General features: G+C 41.7%; 1 protein-coding gene and 2 long non-coding RNA genes across 9 annotated transcripts; 2 read left to right on the top strand and 1 right to left on the bottom strand.

Annotated features, from left to right (window-relative positions):
• Positions 1 to 158: 158 nt before the first annotated feature.
• Positions 159 to 922, top strand: LOC117183502 (uncharacterized). Its single transcript, XR_004468592.1, has 2 exons — positions 159 to 355; positions 494 to 922. It is a non-coding gene; the product is annotated as an uncharacterized lncRNA (long non-coding RNA).
• Positions 923 to 4,610: 3,688 nt separating this feature from the next.
• Positions 4,611 to 20,829, top strand: LOC117183501 (uncharacterized). Of its 2 annotated transcripts, XR_004468591.1 has the most exons (5): positions 4,611 to 4,682; positions 4,821 to 5,133; positions 9,672 to 9,919; positions 10,058 to 10,370; positions 20,732 to 20,829. It is a non-coding gene; the product is annotated as an uncharacterized lncRNA (long non-coding RNA). The 2 variants fall into 2 exon arrangements; XR_004468590.1 differs by lacking the exon at positions 20,732 to 20,829 and having other exon boundaries at positions 10,058 to 10,486.
• On the bottom strand, positions 7,440 to 22,499 carry p120ctn (adherens junction protein p120). 6 transcript variants are annotated; one of them, XM_033377337.1, is made up of 4 exons: positions 22,285 to 22,498; positions 19,599 to 20,432; positions 8,647 to 9,203; positions 7,479 to 8,589 (listed from the first exon to the last, which is right to left on the bottom strand). In XM_033377337.1, the coding sequence occupies exons 2-4, from the start codon at positions 20,423 to 20,425 to the stop codon at positions 7,652 to 7,654; spliced, it is 2,322 nt and encodes a 773-aa protein (XP_033233228.1). In that variant the 5' UTR covers positions 20,426 to 20,432; positions 22,285 to 22,498; the 3' UTR covers positions 7,479 to 7,651. The 6 variants fall into 6 exon arrangements, with proteins under 6 accessions (XP_033233232.1, XP_033233228.1, XP_033233230.1 ...); XM_033377339.1 differs by lacking the exon at positions 22,285 to 22,498 and adding an exon at positions 22,153 to 22,259; XM_033377340.1 differs by lacking the exon at positions 22,285 to 22,498 and adding an exon at positions 22,186 to 22,209.
• Positions 22,500 to 23,644: the final 1,145 nt, after the last annotated feature.

Raw genomic sequence — 23,644 nt, 5'->3', positions numbered from 1 at the left:
CGATAGTGCATAACTTTTAATAGTGCAAACGTCGATTTAAGTGTGTTTTTGTGTTATTGCTGTATTTATGAGCGCTTTCGCATTTAATTTATATTTGTTTTACCCGATACCCACAGAATACAGAGTGAATGCGATGAATTACATAGTTTTGGGATTTGACATGAAAAAATTTTGTGTTATTTCTCAACTTTAACTTAACTTAAATAAAAACCGAACTTCAATCGTTCTAAAAGCCTAACCGCACTGAGCTGCAGAATGAGCTTTAACGTTTCTACAGTTCGTATTTTAAATTGAGAAACGGAAACAGTGCGTCGACCGTTGGGTTGACGAGAGGGGTTGCAACCTCTTACTGCCGGTGAGAATAGTGATCTAACGTATCTGGTAGTCTATTCCGATTCTCTCGGGCCTCAACCTCTAACTGGATCTCCGAAGACTTAACGTCGTTGATAAGTGCTTCTATAAGCTTCTCCTTAATTGTAATTATTCGTTGCAGTGATTTCACGTCTGATTTGATGCCGTCGCCCGTTTCACTACTCTTCTGCGTAAAAGAAGATTCGTATGCTTTCTCAACATGGACACCATTTTTCATGTAAAGTCGAGGCAGCCGAACAGCCTGAATTTGGATGTAGTTTCGGTCTGAGCTGCAGCGTCGATCTTTATCTTTCTATTTCCTTGTGCGATGCGTAGCCATGATACCGTTTTCACATTCCCATGGTCAGAAATGTATCCTTCAAGTCCTGCGTAAAACTATAACTCAAAAAATCTACGCCTTTAATGATGTCGGCCACAATGAAATCCTGTCCTAGGTTCGTCTTCTAAGCTTCTTTGTAACCACGCGTCTCCACCTGTAGCTGTTTGTAGTCCTATCTCATTCAGAGACTCCACATTTATTTTAACTAAACTTCTAAATGTTAAATGAGAAGCACCTGTGTCCAAAGTCATTACACATTCACTTACATACATTACGCCTCTGATAGTGAGATTTCCAAGTCTCAAGTCCAATGTGCCTGGTTTATTGTCAATCGTTTACCATCATTCACCTCACTTCGTAGCACCTCACATGCCAGACCATTCAAGGAAAGCACCAAAGCGTTCGCGCGGTTAGCTTCCGTCCAATTATTCTTTAATGTATCATGAAAACGCCAAATTTTGTTGTGCCATCAAAACTAGGTATAGCGAATTTCGGTTGAGATGTTGCCATGTTGTTGACCTGCTGATCTCGCCCATGTGGCGCCCTTCTCCTGAAAACACTGTCAACTTGTGGGTCGCTGGTGCGTGTATACTCGCGCCTGAGTCGTTTCTTGTGTAGAAGCAGTCCTTCAAAATCACTTTAAGTGCCGTCTCTATGACTTCCAATCTGCGACGTTCGAATACCTCGAGGGCCGCAAGTGGCAGCAGCTGCAGAAGCGTCATAGGCTTTGGCTATAGGAGTGTCGATCGCAAAATCTACTTCATGAGCGGTCCTTAAATATGTGTGTAAGTCTAGCGAGCTGCGTAGAATTTCCTTGAACATGGGAACGTTTGAGTTAGGCTTCAGCAGCTTCGTCATGGCTGGGATCGTCTGCAGAGTTGTCGATAATGTAGAAATGAGAGGCAGGTAGTCGGAGCTGAGGTCATGATTTTCAAGGATGTTGAGCTGGTTTCGATAGATGTGTTCTAACAGCCATATAGCCGCAACAGTAAATAAAGCTAAGGGTGTTTTAGCGATCATCAAGCTTTGGTTTAATAAGTTTGACGGACTCCTACGTGACGAAACAACTGTATATCTTGTTAGTACGTCCGATATTGGAGTATTGTTCCTTTGTGTGGAGCCCGCAGTATAAAGAACAGCAGGTTGTTATTGGATCGGTGCAAAAGCAATTTTTATCTTTTGCCCTGCGTAACTTAAACTGGGACTCGGGTAGAATCTTGACACCCTACCGATGTAGACAAAAATCTTATTGACCTGCCGTCGTAATGGGGTAATGTTCGTGCACAAGCTCCTTCTCGGTATTGTTGACTCCCAAACTATCTTGGGTAAGATTGACTTTGCTGTTCCATCTAGACCTACCCGTACTTTTCGGCCAATCCGCTTACCCATATGTAGGTATAATTATGCCCAAATGAACCTTTTAGTGTTATATTTCACAACTATAGCTCCCTCTGTCATACCTTATCCCCTGAACTATCCCTTAAGCTAATAGCATGTGTTCGGGCCAGCCGCTGAAGAATAACCGTAACTTTAACATTATTATTGTATGAGCATAGAGAGCCGCCTACATATGTTGTAAAGCGTTGACTTTCTGCAGAGCTGCTGCGCTCTCCCGCTAAAGGGGCTCTCTGCCGCCGCCACTTCGGCAACTACTTTGATCTGCTGCCGCCACTTCGGCAGTCACTTTGATCTAACGCCGTCGTCTATAGTTTAGTTCTATGCTAACCCCTCTGCGCATTGGTTGCATATCGATCTCGCATAAAGTTTATCTGGCAATAGCAAGCAATCGGCTTCCGCTAAGCCACCAAGATTAAATACGAATTATAAAGTTTAACCCAAAATCTCTTTTCATTTTTGAAACACATAGGTGCCAAAAAAGCTTGGCATCTCAAACATTGGTGACCCCCCGACGTGATATAAAACCATTGCTTAATCGCGTTCCGTTAAAACACTTATTAATTATACAATATTGTGTTGTTGGGTAGTTTAACTACCAACAAATACATTTGTGTGCACATTAAAAACAGTTTAAAGTGCAAATTCAGTGAGAGTGCGGCTGGAATATTTATAGACAAATTCCGGAACTTTAAGCGTCGAATCTCTCATTCTCTGCGCAGCTGCAGCCGCGGTTCTTGACTTTTCGTGTCTTGCATTCTCGCTCTCGCGTCTATACATCGTCGCTTAAGCGGTATTTCATTTTCCGTTGTGTCGATTGCACAACGGTTAACATGGACAACGATCCAAATACAGGCGCGGGCGGAAATATTGTGGTGGCTAATTCCAGACTGAGTCTGTATAAACGTAAAAGTCAGTCATTATATGATCGATTGCACAGGCTTGGCGAATCCTTCGCGGGGAATAAAATCGATAAGCTGACCGCCGCGGAAGTCGAGGTGCGCCTTGATATGTTGTCAGAAATTCGAGAGGAATTTAATAAGGCCCATAATGAGTTGGAGGCTCTCGATCAAAACGAGATTGGGAGTGAGCTGCGCGAAATCTTCGCGCTGTACTTAAGTCGAGGGATCAAAGATTCGTGCTGGCTATTCGCCGGGACTCTGATTTTTGGCTGCTAATCACTGATTTTAAGTTTTCCTTTCTTTTCTCCTGCTGCTTTTCCTGATCCGTGGCTCCTAATCATCGTTTGCCGTTTTGCTTTTGTGGGTCTTGCCTTTTAATTGTTGGCTGCTGCTTGATTCCCTTTTCACTTTTAACTGCTTTTAACTTATTCCCTATGCTCACCGACTCTCCCCTCGTAAGTCCCTGCTCGGGCGCCATCTGTAAGGAAGTTCTCAGGCCGAGGTACAGCTTCTCAGTCTGTCCAGGGCACGGTCCTTCCCCACAGCAAAATTTGTTGTGTGAGGACCTAAGGGGAGAGCCGTTCGCAGCGAAAGCGCACCCGTGCGGTGGATCGAGGCGTGGGTGAACCCGTGCTTGGGGAGCTGCAGAGACGTGCGTTGGGGGTCATGCGTGGCGGGAGGAGGGGGTTTGGGTCAGGGGTCGGAAGGGTAGGGGAGAGGGGAGCCCAGCTTAGCAGATGCCGCATGATCCACGACACACATCTGCGTCGCCGGGTCCCCAGGGAATAGGGAAGAGAGGGGGAGGGGCTGAGGGACTCCTACGGGCGAAAGTTCTGAAACCGGTGGGTTGAGGTGGGTGTCTTTATTGTGGGGTAATAAACGACAAAAATTTACAAACATTTTGAGAAACTTCTGCTTCTGTGCGTACACCCTGCCTACTGCACCGATCTGTCCCCCCCAGAGCTCACATACGTGAGGTGGCTCACCCTTGCTTTCCCTTCCTTGGGTCCGGCGGCCGGTCCTCGTCACGGTGGTCACGACTTATATATTTTTGTCTTTTTCCTCGCGGGGTCGGGGCACTGTTGATTTTCTCCAACTGTTCTGGTTCAGCACTTGGAGATCACTCCCGAGCCTGGCCCGCGCTGGACCGTGCACGGCCTCTGCTTTACTTTTTGCAGCTTCTCTGTCGCTTCGTGGCTGCGCAGCTTTCGGCTGTCGGCCTCGGCTCGGGGGTGTTTTTCTCCCTCGGCTGCGTGGGCGATCGGCGGCTTCCCTGCCTCTTCGCTCTCTTGCATGCTGTTCCTTTGCGTTTGGCCATAAGAGCGAACGGCGACTCTCTTCGTTTCCGTCTCTTCCATGTCGGCTCTCTTTGCTGGAACGCCTCACTATTTGAGGGGTTTTCTTAGCCTATTTCTTATTTTAATTGGGGAAACTAAGGGTTCATGGTTGTCTTTGTTATAATAGTAATAGTAGTAGTAATAAAATGAGATAATAAGCCCCCGGGGCTGTCCCTCCAGGGGATGGTTTTGTGGTTAGGTTTTGTGGAGGCTTGTGCCTTTACAACACAACGAAACCCATCGGCCTTTCCTTTCTGTGACGACTGCTAGGAGTTTAAACTGGAAATTTAAATTGAGAAACGGAAACAGTGCGTCGACCGTTGGGTTGACGAGAGGGGTTGCAACCTCTTACTGCCGGTGAGAATAGTGATCTAACGTATCTGGTAGTCTATTCCGATTCTCTCGGGCCTCAACCTCTAACTGGATCTCCGAAGACTTAACGTCGTTGATAAGTGCTTCTATAAGCTTCTCCTTAATTGTAATTATTCGTTGCAGTGATTTCACGTCTGATTTGATGCCGTCGCCCGTTTCACTACTCTTCTGCGTAAAAGAAGATTCGTATGCTTTCTCAACATGGACACCATTTTTCATGTAAAGTCGAGGCAGCCGAACAGCCTGAATTTGGATGTAGTTTCGGTCTGAGCTGCAGCGTCGATCTTTATCTTTCTATTTCCTTGTGCGATGCGTAGCCATGATACCGTTTTCAAATTCCCATGGTCAGAAATGTATCCTTCAAGTCCTGCGTAAAACTATAACTCAAAAAATCTACGCCTTTAATGATGTCGGCCACAATGAAATCCTGTCCTAGGTTCGTCTTCTAAGCTTCTTTGTAACCACGCGTCTCCACCTGTAGCTGTTTGTAGTCCTATCTCATTCAGAGACTCCACATTTATTTTAACTAAACTTCTAAATGTTAAATGAGAAGCACCTGTGTCCAAAGTCATTACACATTCACTTACATACATTACGCCTCTGATAGTGAGATTTCCAAGTCTCAAGTCCAATGTGCCTGGTTTATTGTCAATCGTTTACCATCATTCACCTCACTTCGTAGCACCTCACATGCCAGACCATTCAAGGAAAGCACCAAAGCGTTCGCGCGGTTAGCTTCCGTCCAATTATTCTTTAATGTATCATGAAAACGCCAAATTTTGTTGTGCCATCAAAACTAGGTATAGCGAATTTCGGTTGAGATGTTGCCATGTTGTTGACCTGCTGATCTCGCCCATGTGGCGCCCTTCTCCTGAAAACACTGTCAACTTGTGGGTCGCTGGTGCGTGTATACTCGCGCCTGAGTCGTTTCTTGTGTAGAAGCAGTCCTTCAAAATCACTTTAAGTGCCGTCTCTATGACTTCCAATCTGCGACGTTCGAATACCTCGAGGGCCGCAAGTGGCAGCAGCTGCAGAAGCGTCATAGGCTTTGGCTATAGGAGTGTCGATCGCAAAATCTACTTCATGAGCGGTCCTTAAATATGTGTGTAAGTCTAGCGAGCTGCGTAGAATTTCCTTGAACATGGGAACGTTTGAGTTAGGCTTCAGCAGCTTCGTCATGGCTGGGATCGTCTGCAGAGTTGTCGATAATGTAGAAATGAGAGGCAGGTAGTCGGAGCTGAGGTCATGATTTTCAAGGATGTTGAGCTGGTTTCCATAGATCGATAAACAAAGAAGTCTAAGCAGGAGGGCATGGATCTCCGAATTGGTGCGTAGTAGGTGGGACTTCCTGTCGCCACTATTTGTGCAGAGCCAACGGTTAGGGCATCATGCAGCGCCATCAACATGCGGTCTCCTCTGTGACTGTCCCAAAGACTGTGCTTCGCATTAAAGTCTCCTCCAATGATAAATTTGTTACCCAGTTGTGCCACAAGATTGTCGAAACCTGTGCTTGACCAGGAAATCGATCGAGGCTGCGGCAATGAGGATCTCTCCGCGCAGTGTTATGACCATGACCGCCGCAAGCTGAATCGGCCCCAACTGCACAGCGTGACGGAGGTAATGGGAAATATCCTTCCGAATTAGCATAGCTGCTCCTCCTCTCGCCCTGCTGCTCGGGTGGTCGGCTCTGTAACACTCGTATCAATGGAGCGTGTAGTTTTTTCCTGGGTAGGTAGTTGGTCGAGAGATTGCAGGATACCTGCTACCTGCTACTGCCGTGGTGAGGCATGTTGAGGTGAGGCAGTTCCATAAGAGGCTGAGCTATGGAGTTTGTATCCATCTGCGGTTCAGGATATTAATCTTGGACGTTAACTGCAAAGCCAATATGCCTGCCATATTGGCTTCTGTAATTTTTAACATTTGTATTTTTTTGTTATAACTTCTGGCTTTTTTTATGAAAAAGAGATTTTTATCAACAGCTAATGAATGTATCTATACAATACAAATGTTTTCCCATTGATTTTTAAGATTTTAAATACGCGCTATCGGTTTAAAGTTAGTTCAAATGAGTGTCCACATTTCACTGCCCGCCACTGTATCTCATAAACTGAAATGAATTTTTTCTTGATGTTTGGATTTTTGAAAGCTCTGCATTCTCTTTCAGCGACATACATATACTATAAGCGTCTATATAATAATAATAATTATTATTGAAAGCGATTATTAAATTCTTTGACTCTATACCTCATTTCGACCCACTTCGCGTTTCAGCCGTGGTAGTAACTGTTAAAAAACGTTTTTTAGACGCGACGACATTGTACCATTAGAAAAAATATTACAAATCCCTAGGAAAAACTGCATTGAAATCCATGACAAAGGCAGACATCCGATACAACAGTGAAATCCAGTTGAAGTAGATCGCACCCCCAACCGCCCCGCCTGCATCGATTGACAATTCTAACTACACTAAACTTAAAAGTGACGTCTAAGGACATATAAGTGAGATCGATCTTCAATTTGATCTCTTTTTCCTTAATATATTGTGATGTGAAAAAATTCTGAACACGGAAAATTCTGCAAGTATGGGCACCGATTTAGCATGTGTAGTCTACGCAGCTTTGCAGGTCGTTAGGCTCCACCACAATAATTTGGCTATGATACTGAATAACTAAATATAGGGCTAGGAAACCCGACAGTACCCTTCAAGGATATAAATATGTAGCAATAAAAATACTTGCAGGATACATGGATATATCTTAGTGTATTTATTAAGTAATCAGATTAGCGTACCAGATGTTTAATGAATATAATCCTTTACAATATGTATTGGCATATGCTGTAAAAACTTATATGTAAATGTAAAAGAAACGCTGTATATTTTAAGAATAATTTAAGATTTAAATACTTCACGTGTATCTAATACTAATTAAATAATTAACGAACAAATATACATTCTATAATTGTTTTCTAACCATTTCCGAAAGCAAGGCTGATTCATTATTCGACATAACAGCTCCACTAGAGTCATTATTCCTATACGAAGAACTAGGTGCACGCTGAATTGTTCTGTCTTCATAGCGCGTACGTCCCTGAGATGCCATTGGTCGGTTAAGGGTGTTATTGGCATTGTTTGGTGAACTTGGTGGAGTGCTGTGCGCAGTGAAATTTTTACTAATGAAATCTTGCTCTTTCCAACCGTTTTTTTTGTAGACGTCTCGCAGTTCGTGATGTTGCCACATCGTATACAAAACTTGACTAGCAAACTTTATTACACAAGAAGTATATTTTTCTTTTCGTCTCGATATATTCATAAGCCGGTCTATACCACCTGCATCTAAAAGTGAACGAGAAAATTCTGGATTCTTTTTTATGACCTCATTAATTGTAGCCAATACAGCTGTTATTGTATCATCCGATGTGTTTTGGTCATGCTGTACATTTCCAGATGGAAGTTTTTGGACTAAATCGCGCATAGCGTACTTTCCAATTAGTTCTTTATTTCGCTGATCAATAGCTAGATTGCGTAGGGCAGTAGCAACTGCACAGACTACGCGATCCACTTCCATCCGAAGGAGCTCTACTAGAATAGGTAGACCTTTTTCTTTACGCACTGTTGCACGAATATCAATGCTGGGTTGCCAATAACATGCAGATAAATTCTGAATTGCTCCTGCCGCAGCTTCAAGTGTTTCTGGATTAGAACAACTTTGCAATAATGATAAGTAATATTGAACTACTTCCGGTTGCCATAATTGTTCGTAGCCCTTATTCATCTGGCTATTAGTTACTGAACTTTTAGAATACTCTGTGGATATGCTATAGTCCTGAAGAGCTTCAGTAGCAGACACTTCCTTCTTTTTTTTACTTGTTCCAAAGCATCCTAAATTTTCTCCTAGAAATAAAAATATAGATTTAACAATGGACATTTCATGTTTTTTTTTTATTTTACCTTTTGACGAAGATGGGATAGCCCTATCTTGCGTTATGAAGGGATGCTTATCATAGTTGGGATCTTCCACTTCCTGACATCTATACGAAAGATTACGAAGTATACACACGCAATTTTCTACAGTTTTGTTTCCAATATTGTTTTTCTCTATTGCAGCTCGAACTACGTAGAGAAGACATTCCACTAAATGCTCGCAATTGCGAAGACATCCTCTTGCATGTTCTCCAGCTGAACTGACGTTTCGCAGCACTCCCGAAGCATTTCGAAATACTGTAGAAAAACAAGTGTCACCACAACAAACGGGATCCCATCCGGAATGAGGTTTTATAACGTTGCAGACTATTGCAGCTAGTGCTTCATCAATAATTGACCGCTTGATATCTTCACAAGAAGACATATTCCATAAAACTCCAGTTACCAATTCTTTTACTTCTGTCTCTTGAGAACGACAAAGTAAATGAACCAACGCTTCTATTCCGCCAGAATTTTTAATTCCACGCTTGTTTTCATCATTTTGTCTACCGTAAGATAAATTTCGAAGGGCTCCACAAGCATTTCTAAAAACAAAAACAAAATAACCTGTTAGAACATTTTTAAGATATAATAGTTTAGGTTCTTATGGAAATTAATTATTGGGAGATGTTATTGCCTACATTACGATAGTTTTTGTATTGTCTGCCCTTAATACACATACATATACATACATTTGATACATGTTTTATACTTTCATATATGTATATAAGAACATAGATTGTGTTGGGAAGAATTATGTTCAATAGGTGCAGTTGGTAAAAATTACAAAGGATCTTTGGTGCCCAAGGGCTCTAAGCAGAGTACACAGCCGGTATTTTAACAAAATAAACTTTTCAAGAACTCCCGAATTACACCGAATTACAAATTTTTCTTAATCGATAGTGCATAACTTTTAATAGTGCAAACGTCGATTTAAGTGTGTTTTTGTGTTATTGCTGTATTTATGAGCGCTTTCGCATTTAATTTATATTTGTTTTACCCGATACCCACAGAATACAGAGTGAATGCGATGAATTACATAGTTTTGGGATTTGACATGTCTGACATGAAAAAATTTTGTGTTATTTCTCAACTTTAACTTAACTTAAATAAAAACCGAACTTCAATCGTTCTAAAAGCCTAACCGCACTGAGCTGCAGAATGAGCTTTAACGTTTCTACAGTTCGTATTTTAAATTGAGAAACGGAAACAGTGCGTCGACCGTTGGGTTGACGAGAGGGGTTGCAACCTCTTACTGCCGGTGAGAATAGTGATCTAACGTATCTGGTAGTCTATTCCGATTCTCTCGGGCCTCAACCTCTAACTGGATCTCCGAAGACTTAACGTCGTTGATAAGTGCTTCTATAAGCTTCTCCTTAATTGTAATTATTCGTTGCAGTGATTTCACGTCTGATTTGATGCCGTCGCCCGTTTCACTACTCTTCTGCGTAAAAGAAGATTCGTATGCTTTCTCAACATGGACACCATTTTTCATGTAAAGTCGAGGCAGCCGAACAGCCTGAATTTGGATGTAGTTTCGGTCTGAGCTGCAGCGTCGATCTTTATCTTTCTATTTCCTTGTGCGATGCGTAGCCATGATACCGTTTTCACATTCCCATGGTCAGAAATGTATCTTTCAAGTCCTGCGTAAAACTATAACTCAAAAAATCTACGCCTTTAATGATGTCGGCGACAATGAAATCCTGTCCTAGGTTCGTCTTCTAAGCTTCTTTGTAACCACGCGTCTCCACCTGTAGCTGTTTGTAGTCCTATCTCATTCAGAGACTCCACATTTATTTTAACTAAACTTCTAAATGTTAAATGAGAAGCACCTGTGTCCAAAGTCATTACACATTCACTTACATACATTACGCCTCTGATAGTGAGATTTCCAAATCTCAAGTCCAATGTGCATGGTTTATTGTCAATCGTTTACCATCATTCACCTCACTTCGTAGCACCTCACATGCCAGACCATTCAAGGAAAGCACCAAAGCGTTCGCGCGGTTAGCTTCCGTCCAATTATTCTTCAATGTATCATGAAAACGCCAAATTTTGTTGTGCCATCAAAACTAGGTATAGCGAATTTCGGTTGAGATGTTGCCATGTTGTTGACCTGCTGATCTCGCCCATGTGGCGCCCTTCTCCTGAAAACACTGTCAACTTGTGGGTCGCTGGTGCGTGTATACTCGCGCCTGAGTCGTTTCTTGTGTAGAAGCAGTCCTTCAAAATCACTTTAAGTGCCGTCTCTATGACTTCCAATCTGCGACGTTCGAATACCTCGAGGGCCGCAAGTGGCAGCAGCTGCAGAAGCGTCATAGGCTTTGGCTATAGGAGTGTCGATCGCAAAATCTACTTCATGAGCGGTCCTTAAATATGTGTGTAAGTCTAGCGAGCTGCGTAGAATTTCCTTGAACATGGGAACGTTTGAGTTAGGCTTCAGCAGCTTCGTCAAGGCTGGGATCGTCTGCAGAGTTGTCGATAATGTAGAAATGAGAGGCAGGTAGTCGGAGCTGAGGTCATGATTTTCAAGGATGTTGAGCTGGTTTCGATAGATGTGTTCTAACAGCCATATAGCCGCAACAGTAAATAAAGCTAAGGGTGTTTTAGCGATCATCAAGCTTTGGTTTAATAAGTTTGACGACTCCTACGTGACGAAACAACTGTATATCTTGTTAGTACGTCCGATATTGGAGTATTGTTCCTTTGTGTGGAGCCCGCAGTATAAAGAACAGCAGGTTGTTATTGGATCGGTGCAAAAGCAATTTTTATCTTTTGCCCTGCGTAACTTAAACTGGGACTCGGGTAGAATCTTGACACCCTACCGATGTAGACAAAAATCTTATTGACCTGCCGTCGTAATGGGGTAATGTTCGTGCACAAGCTCCTTCTCGGTATTGTTGACTCCCAAACTATCTTGGGTAAGATTGACTTTGCTGTTCCATCTAGACCTACCCGTACTTTTCGGCCAATCCGCTTACCCATATGTAGGTATAATTATGCCCAAATGAACCTTTTAGTGTTATATTTCACAACTATAGCTCCCTCTGTCATACCTTATCCCCTGAACTATCCCTTAAGCTAATAGCATGTGTTCGGGCCAGCCGCTGAAGAATAACCGTAACTTTAACATTATTATTGTATGAGCATAGAGAGCCGCCTACATATGTTGTAAAGCGTTGACTTTCTGCAGAGCTGCTGCGCTCTGCCGCTAAAGGGGCTCTCTGCCGCCGCCACTTCGGCAACTACTTTGATCTGCTGCCGCCACTTCGGCAGTCACTTTGATCTAACGCCGTCGTCTATAGTTTAGTTCTATGCTAACCCCTCTGCGCATTATTTGCATATCGATCTCGCATAAAGTTTATCTGGCAATAGCAAGCAATCGGCTTCCGCTAAGCCACCAAGATTAAATACGAATTATAAAGTTTAACCCAAAATCTCTTTTCATTTTTGAAACACATAGGTGCCAAAAAAGCTTGGCATCTCAAACATTGGTGACCCCCCGACGTGATATAAAACCATTGCTTAATCGCGTTCCGTTAAAACACTTATTAATTATACAATATTGTGTTGTTGGGTAGTTTAACTACCAACAAATACATTTGTGTGCACATTAAAAACAGTTTAAAGTGCAAATTTAGTGAGAGTGCGGCTGGAATATTTATAGACAAATTCCGGAACTTTAAGCGTCGAATCTCTCATTCTCTGCGCAGCTGCAGCCGCGGTTCTTGACTTTTCGTGTCTTGCATTCTCGCTCTCGCGTCTATACATCGTCGCTTAAGCGGTATTTCATTTTCCGTTGTGTCGATTGCACAACGGTTAACATGGACAACGATCCAAATACAGGCGCGGGCGGAAATATTGTGGTGGCTAATTCCAGACTGAGTCTGTATAAACGTAAAAGTCAGTCATTATATGATCGATTGCACAGGCTTGGCGAATCCTTCGCGGGGAATAAAATCGATAAGCTGACCGCCGCGGAAGTCGAGGTGCGCCTTGATATGTTGGCAGAAATTCGAGAGGAATTTAATAAGGCCCATAATGAGTTGGAGGCTCTCGATCAAAACGAGATTGGGAGTGAGCTGCGCGAAATCTTCGATACTCGTTTCATATCGTTGAAAGCTGAGTTGCTGGCTGCTGTTGAAGTAAGCCAGTCACACGCCGCTGCCCATTCTACGACTCTGCCAAGCCATTCCGGACATAGTACCATCATCATGGCTCACAAGCAGCGACTTCCTAAGCTGAAGGTGCCGAAGTTTTCTGGTGGATACGTCGAGTTCTCGGATTTTATGGCAATGTTCAAATCGGTGATTGAAGCGGATGCGGATCTCAGTGACATCGAGAAATTCCAGCACCTTCGCTCTTGCCTCGCTGATGCGGCTTTGGATTCGGTTCGATCGTTGGAGCTCTTCAGTGCCAATTATCGTGCGGCTCTGGATATACTTAATAAACGCTTTAATAACAAAAGACTTGTTTTCCAGGCACACATCAAGAAGATTCTTGGGCTAAAGAGGGTGGACTCGCCTTCTGCTAAAAGGCTTCGGGAGTTTTCGGATGCAGTCAATTTACACATGCGAGCGTTGCAGATATTGGGAACTGCTGAGGAGATTTCGGGATTCATGGTTATCAACATGCTGCTGCAGAAGTTGGATTCGAAGACGCAAACCAAATGGGAGGAGCACACATCGTCGGATGCTATACCTACCGCAGAGGAATTCTTCGAATTCTTGCAGCAACGCTGCCAGAAAATGGAGCGATTGGAATATGCTACAGCGACACACGCTAGTAGCGATCAGGTGGGAAAAACCCATTCCTATACGCATGTTAAGAAAACGTTTGTAGCTTCCAACTCTTCCGCCGACCCGTCTGTATGCGTCTTTTGCCACTCAGCGGGCCATGGAATATACTCATGCAAGATATTCGGAAATCTCTCACCGTTGCTGCGCCACAAAGAAGTGAAGAAGCTTTCCCTATGCTTCAATTGCCTAAAACCGGGACACCGGACCCGCGCATGCAATAGTGGAAAATGTCGAGTATGCGGCGGTAGGCATCATAGTTTGTTGCACTTCGTTAGTATGCAGCCCACAACACAAGGCTGCCCAGGTATTACTCCTCCCGATCTGGCCGTTCAACCGGACACTCTTTCCGTTGCTCAAAATTCTGCTAGCAGCTCGTCTCTACCTTCGTCTACCCCTCTTGCTGCCCAAGGTCTTCACTCTGATGTCGTGCTTCTGGCTACAGCCGTGGTTCTCGTGAAGAATCGGTCTGGCGTTTTAGTTCCTTGTCGTGTCATCTTAGATTCAGGATCGCAGCTGCATCTCGTCACATCCAGGTTCGCCCAGCAGCTTCAGCTTAGGAGAACTCAATCGTCTGCACTTGTGTCTGGGCTGGGCGATACCAGCGTTTCTACTGAGGGATCCACCATAAGCATTTGTATGCATTCTCGCACCTCTGCTTACACAACTACGCTTACTGCTCTCATCGCCCCCACGATTACCGATTCTCAACCAAGTATGGCAGTAAATGTATCCGATTGGCGTATTCCATCTAACATTCAGCTCGCTGATCCTGCATTTTTCAATCCTCAACGGGTTGATCTTCTCATTGGTGCGAGCGTTTTTTATGATCTCCTCTGCGTAGGGCAAATCAAACTCACCGATGGACTGCCTCTTCTGCTTGGGTGGACCCGGCTTGGGTGGATCGTATCTGGTGGTGGACAGAAGGTATCAAGCTCGGCGCTTTTGGCCACGCACAATTGTCCAGATTCGATAGCTGAGATGGAAGCAAGGTTGGATAAAACTCTTCGTATGTTTTGGGAAGTCGAGAATTGTGTGGAGGTTGGGTTGAATACCAAAGAAGAAGACGATTGTGAAGCACATTTCGTAAGCCACCTTTCACGGTTGCCATCCGGGGAGTATGCAGTTCGTCTGCCGCTAAATAACAATACTGATCGTTTAGGAGAATCTTATGCTCAGGCTTATTGACGGTTCATCAGTCTGGAGCGAAAACTGGAGCGTAATCCTACACTCAAGGAGCGGTATTCCGCCTTTATGAGGGAGTACATTGATTTGCATCATATGCACCAAGTCAACCCTGATTCCCGTAGCCTCTGCAAATATTTCTTGCCTCATCACGGTGTCCTAAAGGAGGACAGTACGACGACAAAACTCCGTGTCGTTTTCGATGGATCCGCAGCTACATCAACTGGATATTCTCTAAATGATGTGATGATGACAGGCCCTGTTATTCAGCCTGCATTGTTCAACATATTGATTCGCTTTCGAACATATCCAGTCGCTCTCACTGGGGACATTTGTAAAATGTACCGCTGCGTACGAGTGTCTCCACCCGACAATTTGTATTAATGCATCCTATGGCGATATTCCATCTAGTCCGAGGTTTAAGTCTACACATTAGACACCGTCACATACGGGACGAGGGCTGCATCATTTCTAGCGGTCCGCGCAATGCACCAGCTGGCCATCGACGAGGGTGAATCCTACCCTCTTGGCTCAGCTGCTCTGCGGCAGGAGTTTTACGTGGATGACCTTATTTCGGGCGGTAATTCGGTCGCACAGGTCATGGAAAAGATGCACCAAACATCAGCTTTACTGTCCCGTGGTAACTTTAGACTTAGGAAATGGTGCTCCAGTCACCAGGAAGTACTTGAGGGAACCCCTGAAGATGACATAGAGAAGTTCCTAAAGTTTAATGATGGAAGCGACATAGCCAAAACTCTCGGCTTAGCGTGGGACCCTGCTTCGGATCAGCTGCTTTTTGCCTTGTCCGCACTGGACACAACCTCAAAGCCATCAAAGCGGTCGGTTTTATCTACGATTGCGCGGTTCTACGACCCTCTTGGATTGATAAATCCAGTCATTGTCAGGTGCAAAATCTTCCTTCAGCAGCTTTGGAGAGAAAATTTGGATTGGGATGAAAGCCTACCCTCAGCGTTGCATTCAAATTGGATGGACTTGAGAAATAGTTTGGCAAGCATTTCTCGGATCTCATTTCCTCGCTTGGTTCTTCGTTCTAGTGTGGCTACAGAAGTTCACGGATTCTGTGATGCCAGCTTAGAAGCATATGGCGCTTGCGTGTATGTCGTGTCCAGGGAAGCCCAGTCTTCGAGCCACGTTTTGTACTCAAAGTCGCGAGTGGCGCCGCTAAAGACTATATCGATTCCTAAGCTGGAATTAAGTGGAGCCCATTTGCTTGCAAAAATCATGCAGAATGTAAAGGACATGGGAATCCTTACAGGTCGGTTCTATTGCTGGTCGGATTCGTCAACAGCATTATCTTGGATTAGGGACGAGCCAGCTAAATTTCAAGTTTTCGTGGCAAATCGAGTGGCATCAATTCAGGAGTTGACGGCAGACATGGAATGGCGCTATGTTCCCACATCTTTAAATCCTGCTGATATTCTCTCGAGAGGCTCGCTTCCCAACCATCTTATCCAGTCAGAGCTATGGTTTCACGGCCCATCCTTTTTGCTATGATCCAAGGATAAGTGGCCTGTATCTCCTACTAACAACATAGCAACTTTGGAGCTTCGCAAGAGAGGATTGCTAATCACGTCTCCACATGCCGATCTCACGTCCGGATGCAAATTTGCGAATTCATTCTTTCGCATGCAGCGCACATTCGCCTACATGCATAAATTTATACATCGTCTTAGGCATCCAGGACTCACCGTTTCTGATATTCGGCAAGGAACGCATCTTCTAATTCGACACATTCAGCTGGCAAATTTGAGGATGGACATAAAGGAGATTCGGCGCAATGGTCAAGTCATGAAATCCAGTTCTATTAGTTCGCTCAACCCGTTCATCGATCATTCTGGACTACTTAGAGTTGGAGGTCGTCTTGGCAACTCATCGCTAGGATTTGACGCTCAGCACCCGCTCATTCTGCCAAAGGGACATTCCATTACCTTTGCGCTGATAAGATATTATCATGAAAGAAACCTCCATGCCGGACCTCGCGCCTTGCTATCCAAAATTCGGCTGGAATATTGGCCCATTGGAGGTGTTAAGGCAGTGTCAAGGGTCGTCAGCAGATGTGTGAGATGCTTCAGGACTAGGCCGAACACATCATGGGAGACCTACCTAAGGAACGTTTGGAAGGATCTCGAGCTTTTGAAGCCACTGGAGTAGATTACTGTGGACCTTTTTTCTACCGATCAGAAATCCGCACAAGGCTCCGACCAAATCCGATCAAGTGCTACATTAGCATATTCATCTGCTTCACTTCTAAGGCTATACACATGGAGCTCGTAAAGGATTTGACCACTGCATCGTTTCTAGGCGCACTAAAGCGTTTTACTTCCACTCGAGGAAGGCCAAGTCAAATTTGGTCGGACAATGCGACAAACTTCGTTGGGGCCAAGAACGAGCTTCTGGAGCTAAAGAAGCTTTGTCTGAGCGAACCGCATATGAAGGAGGTCCACGAATCCTGCTTGGCTGACTCGATCGACTGGCGTTTCATCCCACCTCGCTCTCCGCATTTTGGCGGGTTGTGGGAAGCGGCCGTGAAGACCGCAAAATATCACCTGTACCGCTCAGTTGGACCATCTGTGCTTAGCTTCGAACTGCGCACTCTGATCTGTCAGATCACTGCAATTGTTAACTCTCGCCCTTTGCTCTCGCTTTCAGAAAATCCTGATGATTTAGACGTTTTGACTCCTGCTCATCTGCTTTTAGGCGGCCCCCATGAGCAAATCCTCGATCCTGACCTAACGAAGCTGAACTACAATCGTCTGGATGGCTGGCAGCGGGTCACCCAACTACAACAAATATTTTGGAGCCGTTGGCGCGAAGAGTATCTCACTCTTTTGCAAGAGCGCGCGAAGTGGCGCACCCCCGCGCAAAACATCTGCAAGAACGACCTCGTTCTGGTGAAGGACGAAAATCTTCCTCCAATGCGTTGGCCACTGGCTAGAGTGGTCGATGTCGTTTTCGGCAAGGACGGAGTGTGTCGCGTCGCTGACCTGAAGACATCCTCAGGAAACATCAGGAGGGCCGTCACTCGGCTATGTTTGCTGCCCCTTAAGGAATCTGTTGAGAGACTAGCTCCCAACGGGGGAGTATGTTCGGGCCAGCCGCTGAAGAATAACCGTAACTTTAACATTATTATTGTATGAGCATAGAGAGCCGCCTACATATGTATGTTGTAAAGCGTTGACTTTCTGCAGAGCTGCTGCGCTCTCCCGCTAAAGGGGCTCTCTGCCGCCGCCACTTCGGCAACTACTTTGATCTGCTGCCGCCACTTCGGCAGTCACTTTGATCTAACGCCGTCGTCTATAGTTTTGTTCTATGCTAACCCCTCTGCGCATTGGTTGCATATCGATCTCGCATAAAGTTTATCTGGCAATAGCAAGCAATCGGCTTCCGCTAAGCCACCAAGATTAAATACGAATTATAAAGTTTAACCCAAAATCTCTTTTCATTTTTGAAACACATAGGTGCCAAAAAAGCTTGGCATCTCAAACAGCATGTAATATTTAAAAACACCTAAATTGAACAAATTTGTAACTTCTCTTCTTTCCTCCTTTTGTAACTACATAAGTACCATTATTAGAAGATAATTTCTAATTAAATAAATAAATAAGCTGGTAGATATGGCCATTCTTTATTACTGTGCGTTTTTAGTTTTCTCATTTCCTCAATATTGTTGAGGACACAGATTTTGGTCCTTTGTGGGGGCCGAAGGGGGTGGGCCGAAATTTTGAAATACACTTGTAACAGTAACATATCACAGAAGGCTGGATACGAAATTTCACTGCTCTAGCTCTTATAGACTTTGAGCACTAGGCGCTCATAGGGACGGAGAGATGAACAGACAGACATGGCGCAATCGACTAGTCTATTGAAAGTGATTATAATAGGTCCATTTTAACTTTTTTATGTACAATTTTTCAAGTCAACATTTAAAAATTCAAAAATGTCCCGTTAAAAATAATAGAAGTGCATAGAAGTGGCAACTTTGTGAGTGTCCTTCGAATGGTTATCCTCCTGGGTCCTCCAAAACAGAGTTATGTCCTTCGACCCAAAAGGTACCTTCATATTAGCCAATATCCCAACATATAAATGACGATCCATACTCTTTTTAACACATATACCACCTAAATTCCCTAGTAGGAAGAACTCGTCCAAGCCAATATTGAAGACGCGCCGTATTTAACAGTTTTGCAAGTATATCTTGTCGAAAATTCATCTTGCTGTGGTTGTCTTATATATGGCACAGGATTTACGGATCTAAAACAATTTAGGACTCGTCCGACAAAAAAATATTTCTTTACTTTTCCAATGGTCAATTTAAGTTCCCTTTCAATCTTCAACCTTGTGAATTCATGTTTTTTTGCCAGTAATAATTTTGTTCTTTGTACTATTCAATTATAATCTCACAGGCTTCTTCCAATGCTTTCCACACTAGTTCCAAATTAAAAATTTTTTAAGACTGCAACTGTCGTAGTATTTGACTGATAATTTGGTAAATAGCTTCGTCGTTCACGGGTTTTACTTTATGGTTTTTATTGATTAGCATTTCGGATCATAGTAGCAAGACAATCAATGGTATTTTGCACCTCGAGCAAAAATAAACTATACAAGCTTACGACTGTTAAATAAACCATTCAACTATTATTTAACACTATTTAGCACTATTATTATTTCGACCGCATCGAAATAGTAATGTTTTGAAAAAAAGCTTAAAATAGGACGCAAACATAACTGTATTTTCAATTACATAAATTCTGCGATAGTTGCCGAGATAAAGAAATCAATTCGATTGTTGAAGAGTATATTAACAATATTTATAACCTATAGTAGAAGGCACTACAATTATTTTGACCGAAACTGTACATGCGACTGAAAAAATCTATTTTACATGATTTTAAATTTTATATTTAATATTCATAATTAAGGCTGAAGTTCTTTACTTACTTATGTATTTCTGGAGAATCATACGACAACAATCGAATTAATGGTGGTATTCCTCCCAATGATCGTGTACGTTGCTTGTTTGGGTCGTCCATGTAACATAAATGTTGCAAATATGCTGCTGCATTTGCTTTTATAGCATTGTTCGGGTTGCTAAGAAAACTTATCACTTCTGAAAGATTTGGATCACGCCACCTCATGGTTGAACAAAGGTCGTTGTCAGATCCGCCGATGTAATCTTCTTTCTCCCCTACTCCTCTGGGGGGGGCAGCATTTATTGAACTCATGGCGAACTGAGGTAATTTAAAATCAGCTGCACCGTCAAAAGGTCGACATTGAGACTCGCCAACAGTTTCAGACCCATTGAGGTTATCATCAAAAGGACTTGCAGTGAATTGTTTGAGATTAGAGCTTGTGCCTTGCATTCCATAACCAGGTTCTGTTGTGTAGCCGTAAGGTACCACGGATTCATCTGTATAGTGGGACTCTACACCACATGGTATACCTGAGATCCCATATTCTGGTGTCTCATCAAACTGGGCGGCTTGTATATATCTAACAGTTGGACCTAAAGAATTATTCTCCATACCTGCAAGGGCAACTTCTGGAGAACCTGTTTCGATCTTATTCTGAGGACCAAGTACTGAACAATGAGGCGTAATATGTGATATGGCACCAATTCCTGGCGGCTTTGTGATGTATATTGGTGAATTTGTATATCCAGACGCCGAAAATTGTTCAAAATTTTGAAATGATGCATACTGGGTTTGCATACTGTTTGCCTCCTGCACCAACGATGGATCCATATTCAAACTATGTGCTGGATTCATGATTTTACTATATCAATTTAAAAACGATAATATTGAATGATACCATTTAAATACATATTTCGCTAATCCATACAAATTAAAAAAAAAAAACACGTAAAAAATAAAAAAGCCTCTCCGACCCCTTAAAGTATATTGAGCTACGTCATTAGCTGAGTCGATATATCCAAATCTGTCTGTCCATCTGTCTTTGTCGCGTAGTTTTTAAGAGACTATAATAACTAGATTAACAGTGCAGACTTTTATCACAGTTTATTTAAAGTGTAATTAAAGTTTACTTTACATTTCTGTCACGCCTCTCAAATTTAGAAGTTGCATGGCAAACGGTCATATGAACTGGATTGCAGAAACTCGTCGCTATTGGATCTTTAATGTAGCCGAAATGAACAAACCAAGATAAGAATTGATCTGTCGTTTCTATCATTAACCATAGTATGTATTTACATATATAGAAACTGAATACCAAGTATCCGTTACGAAGGCTTTACTGTTTGTGGCGATTTCAAAAATTTTCTGTTGTGCTTTTCGTTGTTGTCAATTCATAATCATATAAGAAATTGTACATGTCTTAGGACATTTTCTTGTTTTAATATCAATAAAAACGTTACATTTTAAAACTAATGTGCTTTTTCTGGAAGCTTAACCATGGAACATCGTGTACATCCTGTGAAGAGAGTTATTAGGAGAATATCGTCGTTTTGAAACTGAAATTTGTCAGCTTTAAGTTTTCTAGCACATGTGGAAAACATTGTACATTTCCAAAACTAACTCAGACCAAAACGCCGTTTCCTTTTCAAAATATCTCGATTTTTAAAGCATTTTCTGGAGATACATACATATGTACATATAAAAAACATTTTATTATGTAAAACGAATATTTTAATATCTCCTTCGTTATACTAGTTTTGTAACATTATCCTTTTTTCGGTACTTTTTTATGCAATCGAGACAAAAATATAAAAAAGCGTAACAGATTGTTTTTAAAGTTGTTTTTTTTTTGGCTTAAAGGAAAGAATTTTTTTATTTTTTTAATATTCCTGTTGCTACAAACTTAAATACATGTAGCATGTACATACATGTATTTAAGTTTGTAGCAATAGAAATATTAAAAAAATAAATGTATTTCCTTTAAGCAAAAAAAAAAAAAAAACAACTTTAAAAACAAACTGTTATGCTTTTTTATATTTTTTTCTCGATTGCATAAAAAAGTACCGAAAAAAGGATAATCTTACAAATCTAGTATAACGAAGGAGATATTAAAATATTCGTTTTCCATTACTTCTTTGAATCGCAATACATATTTGTATGTGAATACATACGGTACATACATGCACACATAAGTCTTGTAAATACTATTCCTATTTTACTGTGCACTGTAAAAAAACATACATATGCACAAATGTATGTATGTATAAGACGTCTAAGATGCCACGCCCCCTTATGTGTCTGCATATGTACATATTTATGTAGCTATGCGAAATATAAAATATGGAGGTAGTTACATGATACACGTTTGATTGTTATCAGCATCCATAAACATATTGAATACAGTTAATATCTCTTCAGCTCAGCACCACATATTAAAAGCGATGAATTGGGTAAAATTAATTATTGATTTTTCAAACTTCCTGTAATGGTACCTACATATAAGATCTGAAAAACCTTCGTTATGGTCCTTTTTTTTTACTGATATAAAGTAACATAGATATAATACAAGATAAACAATTTACATTTTTTTTTAAGACAAGTACGTGTGTACATACTATGTTTATGGAGTCGTATACATATGTAGTCTTCCATAAATTATCGAAATGCATACCACAATTGTACATACATATGTATGTATACATTTTTGTGCTCACCAGGTATCTTTTAATTTATTATAGTTATTTACGTGAATTCACATTTTCGATACCACTAAATTATAAATTATGCATTTTCTGCGAAACTAACAAGTTATATATTTATCACTGAGCAGATGAAAAACTATTTTGCAATGTTATTCTTTTTTTGAATAACCAGGGATTCAATAGCTATTGCAAGTAGTCTGACCGAGTCATCATCAGCTAAAATATACCATATTAATTTCAAAATTATACTAAAATATACCATTTCCGGCCGAAAATACACGGCTTTAAACATAGTATTCTGAAAAGATACATTTTTTACTATCGAAATAAACATATATTTCGCTGGTGGTAGAGTGTGCACTACGGATCAGTTCTACCGATTACGCTTTTTCCCTTTATTTTTTAACGATATTTGCCAGATTACCAGACAATATACAAATTCTACAGTAGGTTGACCTTTTCCGACAACCAAATCTTGAGCGTTAAGAAAAATGGATGTTAAGCTATTAAGCGTTTTTAATAACTGTTGCAATTTTGAATTTAATGAAAGTCGAGAAGTTGTATATAATTCACAATTTATTTGCATATGTAAACCAACTTATCACGTATGTACATATGGGGGTGGGCGAACGATTGATGCGAGGATGTTAATCAATAGCTGCGACGATTAGCTCAAGACTGAAAAGGCAAGGGCTGACGGGACAAATGGTCGGGCCCTATGCAGCTAGCTTAGACGCGAGCGAGAGAGTAGGATAGGCCGAGATCATTAGAGCTACTCGGGGCCGCTGCTAAGCCGAGTACGAGAGATTGAGATATAGGGAGACGAAAGAATTCTGCTGCATATGCATGTGCGGTAATGCTCCTTTTCATTTCTGATTTCCTAATATAATGGATGGTTTAACTTGAATAAATGCATTAATATTAATAACTTGACAAAAAATTGCCCCACTAATATTAATTTCTTATTTAGATATTAAAAATTTATTACTTATTAGAGTAATTTTGTCAGTAATTGTGGGAGCTATTGGTGGATTAAACCAAACATCTTTACGTAAATTAATAGCATTTTCTTCAATTAATCATTTAGGATGAATATTAATAAGTTTAATAATTAGAGAATCTGTATGATTAATTTATTATGATTATTTATTAATTTTATTCTTTTTTATCATTTATTTTAACTTTTATATTTAATATTTTTTAATTATTTCATTTCAATTATTTTCTTGATTTATAAATAGAAAAGTTTTTAAATTTACTTTATGTATGAATTTTCTATCTTTAGGTGGATTACCTCCACCTCCATTTTTACCTAAATGATTAGTAATTCAAGAATTAACATTTTGTAGTCAATATTTTACATTAACAATTA

This window comes from Drosophila pseudoobscura, chromosome 3 (assembly GCF_009870125.1).
Source record: "Drosophila pseudoobscura strain MV-25-SWS-2005 chromosome 3, UCI_Dpse_MV25, whole genome shotgun sequence".
NCBI classification, from domain to species: domain Eukaryota; kingdom Metazoa; phylum Arthropoda; class Insecta; order Diptera; family Drosophilidae; genus Drosophila; species Drosophila pseudoobscura.
This window is presented reverse-complemented; position numbering and strand designations above follow the sequence as displayed.